The sequence below is a fragment of the Cariama cristata genome, unplaced genomic scaffold (genome assembly GCF_000690535.1).
Source record: "Cariama cristata isolate BGI_N322 unplaced genomic scaffold, ASM69053v1 scaffold20963, whole genome shotgun sequence".
NCBI lineage: Eukaryota > Metazoa > Chordata > Aves > Cariamiformes > Cariamidae > Cariama > Cariama cristata.
Window position 1 is genome coordinate 15,486 of NW_009606925.1, and position 3,732 is coordinate 19,217.

At 53.0% G+C, this 3,732-nt stretch overlaps 2 protein-coding genes across 2 annotated transcripts in view; one reads left to right on the plus strand and one right to left on the minus strand.

The window, feature by feature from the left end:
• LRRC48 (leucine rich repeat containing 48) overlaps positions 1–754 on the plus strand; it is a 14,979-nt gene extending 14,225 nt beyond the window's left edge. The window contains exons 11-12 of the mRNA XM_009696552.1: positions 266–397; positions 641–754. Coding sequence (XP_009694854.1) covers positions 266–397; positions 641–754 — 246 coding nt within the window. The remainder of the gene's footprint in view (positions 1–265; positions 398–640) is intronic.
• Positions 755–1,820: 1,066 nt separating this feature from the next.
• Positions 1,821–3,732, minus strand: part of ATPAF2 (ATP synthase mitochondrial F1 complex assembly factor 2) — a 5,623-nt gene continuing 3,711 nt past the window's right edge. The window contains exons 6-7 of the mRNA XM_009696553.1: positions 3,085–3,200; positions 1,821–2,452 (exon numbers count right to left, since the gene is read on the minus strand). Coding sequence (XP_009694855.1) covers positions 2,315–2,452; positions 3,085–3,200 — 254 coding nt within the window. The 3' untranslated portion in view covers positions 1,821–2,314. The remainder of the gene's footprint in view (positions 2,453–3,084; positions 3,201–3,732) is intronic.

A 3,732-nucleotide genomic window follows, 5' to 3' on the forward strand; every position in this document is an offset into this window, starting at 1 on the left:
CGGCAGCAGGCGAGGCTGAGGGTGCTGCCTTAGTTTCCCCATCCATACTAGGGATAATACACCGTTACACCATAGCAAGGCCCTACACATCCTTGCGAAGGGTAAAGCACTTGGTTCATCCTGATGACTACAGCTTTGTCAGTCTGAAACGGAGGGCTGGTTTTCTTCCCGCGAGCGCTGCAGTCGCTGTGCTGCTAGTTCTGAGCTTTGCTGCTTTTGCTGTGCGCCCGCCCCCGGCTCCTCATCCGGTCACGTTACCTCCTAGCTTCTTGTGGACAAAAACACCATTGTCAACGCCGTCAGCGTGTCCCATGGCATCCACCTGCTGAAGATTGATAAGCGAGAGAGCGACATCCTCAGCAACACCTACCGCTGGCAGGCCTCGGTGACAGAGAAGGTAAGAGACCCTCGTGCTCAGGGGGATGGGACACAGACAGGTCTGGCCCAAGTGGACTTCGCCGTGTTAGGTTTACGGTTGGACTCAATGATCTTAAGGGTCCTTTGCAACCTAAACAATTCTATGATTCTAAGTGGCGGGGCCACTGCTAGGAGAGATGCTCCCCAACCTTTGCTGGAGCTCTCGGTGCTTCAGGGACCCGGGCAAGCCTATGGATTCACTGCTTGGTTTCAATCTGTTCAGGCTTTCCAAAATGAGATCGACAGAAACCGTGACCGTGTCAGAGAGATCGTTCAGTACATCGACAATCTCCAGGAGGAGCTGGCTAACACAGAGATCCTGGAGCCGATGGAATAGGTCTGCCACAGGACAGCCCCTAGCATACCCAGCGGGGATGGCTGCCTCTATGCCTGAGCTGCCTGGGGCATTTCAGGCCAAAGGCGTACTTCTTCTATCCCACCATAAACTGCAAATAAAAGATACTTCTTGACTCTGGAAAAGCACATGAAGCTCTGTCTCTTCCATCATGTTGGCATGAAGCCCGTGCAGACAGAGCTCAGACCTGGTCACAGGGGGTTACGGATCAGCTATGAGCTGATTGAACCAAATCATCGTAGCATATCATGCCTAAAAGCTTTGGTACCTGCAAGCACAGTGGCAGGAACCTGTGAGCCACAGGCACGTGGCAGCAGCCTGGGAGAGGACTGCTCTCCATCAAACCACCCCCAAGGTAACAGCGGGTTTCCAGCTCAGCAAGCACAAGGCTGGCAGGGGCTCTGCGTGCCTGAGAGCCTTGTCTTCTCACCGCCTCTCGCAAAAGCAGCTTTCTGCAACTTGAACATAGCAGCCCCCAGCTAGCAGGAAGGGAAATCAATGGTGCCACAGGAGCTTACACACGGCTGCTCGCAACAACCAAGCGAGGAGTCATTAATTCCCCTCCTTGCTCGGTGACAGCAGCTGTTACGCTCACTTGTGGGCAGCTTCTGAGGAATGATGCTGGCCAGGGCGGTACTGCTCGAGGCAAGCAGCAAGGAGAAAGGTGGGAAGGTTAAATGAGAGGGTGGCTGCATACACACTCCGGGAAGAGACCGGGTCTCAGAAAGCCCCGTGGCTGGAGCTACCTGTCATACACAGATTTAGCTCAGTGCTCTGTGCTTTTGAGGATGGCTGGAGCCCAGGTTCCCCGCCCCGCATCTTGCTCCAGGACTGCAGAGTCATCTCCCTGCTACTCCTTGGCTGCCAGGACAGGGCACCTACTATGGAGAGGCTCACACAGGATGCGGAGGGAGCAGATCTGTTTGGTAGTGTCTGCTCTGCTCCGTGAGTTTTAGTGCCTGCAGCCATCCCAGCACCTGCCTAGAGCCTGGCAGCTCAGGACCTACACAATGGTTTGGTGGTTAAAACAAAGAAATACTCAGCAGCATTGGCTTTCAGTATCTAGCAGGGACGTGCCTTTAATCAAACAGAGAGACCCTGGTGTTACGTACAGGCACACTGAGGGATGAAGAACAGATGCAATGGAGTCTGTTTTCAGATTTCCATAACAAGTGTGTGTCAGGAGCTGGCAGCTATGAAGACATGTGGCATATGTTGGGTATGTCTGTGCCGCGCCCTGCCCAGGAAGCTGTTTCTTTCGCAGGAGCTCCTCTGATCAGTTACAGACACCGGTAATGGACAGAGCTGCTGTCTTGGGGATGCAGAAGCAGCTCACCTTGACCTTTCTTCCTTGTGGGCTCAAAACTGCTGGCACTGCACTGCGGCAGGCAGTCCAAGTGAGGAGTTGCCCACAAAGTCGCAGCACCTTAGCATGAGGTTGATCCCAGGAAAGAGGTAGTGGCAGGAGGGTGGTTACCGTCCACTGGGTCATGCCAGCAATTCACAGCCGGGCATTTTCCTCTTGCGCCCATCCCAGCAGCGTCAGTCCTGCAACAGCTTGTGTTTTACAGTTGAGCTCTCCGAACAGAGGTGAACAAAGAGAGTCCCAGCTGCTGTGCGAGCACGCAGCTCGCACAGATCATAGTCATGGGCCCACTCCACACTGCCCCATCGCTGAATCTGAAGGAGAGGAGGAACGCGAGTCAGTTCAGAACTGGATTACATGCAGAGCTGCTCAGCAACTCTCAGCCTCCCTTTTCATGTTTGTGAAACACAGGTAACCCCCCAGGAGCTGTGCCGATCACTGACTGCTGGGGCAGGGAGACCTCCAGATGAGTTCGGTGGAAGGACATGCTTCATCTGTACTGGAGTCTGAGGCAAAGTCCCTTAAAGGGAGGATGAAAAGATTCCCATCAACTTCAGCCACTTTGGGGGCAGGGAAAGCTTCATGCCAGGCCAGTTTCCAGCCAGCAAGTTATTAGCTCAGTATCTACCAAGGCCTCCAGGCTGGATAACCCACAGCAAGAGAAGCCAGCCACGGCTTTGCACTTCACATTAGAGAGGGAGAAAAGCAGCCATCTGGGTTCTGCAAAAAGAAACTGGCAGCCCCGGGAACACTCTGGGCTGTCACGCTCATGGTGTTGCTCTACAGCAGCACACTCCAAACTCTCTCAAACGGGGAGAGCGGTGCAGAGGAACCTCTGCTGCAATAGCAGGCACTTCCCTTGCCGGTTATTTGTGGTGGGAGATGCATTTGTCATGCTGAGATTATTGTTATTTGAATTATAGGGCTGTTTTGTAACATAATTTACCTGGTATTCTTCCTCCAGGCGAGACAGAAGCACGGCTTTCTCTACTGTAATGTGCCTGTCAATCAGACCCATGGACAGAATCAGAGATTTCAGCTGGGTGATTACATATTCTATACCTAGAAGGGAATAACCCAAAACAAACAAGATTCATGGTTGTTTTCTGCAGCATTACAGCAGCCTCTTCACATGCTCTGAAGAGGCAGTCAGGGTGTGGTACCTCCTCAGGGAGGTCACAGGGCCAGAGATCCTCCCACTTCCATCTGGGCACTTAAGCGTCAGATCTGCAGTTCACAGCAGACACAAAGCGCTGTTCTGGCCACTGTCACCGCAGCGACAAAGGCTATGCCTTGGAAACCGCTTCCTTTTATTTGCCATAAACCTTCTCTGTGCAAGGGAAGAGCTACCCATCCAGGCCCAAGTATTCTGGAGCTCAGTGGAAAGTCCAGGTTGAGAGGGACTCATATACTGTTTGGTGCTAAAAGAACTGTCCACATCTATATCCACTCCTAGAAAAACGCTGTGCAAATGCGTGTGGTGTGGTGTGCCCCAAGAGAACTGTGTTGGCCAAGGACACAGCTGCTGGGCTTGGCTGATAAAACAGCAGAGCTCTTTCCTGCCACACCACCAGCTACTGGCTTTCAAGACACC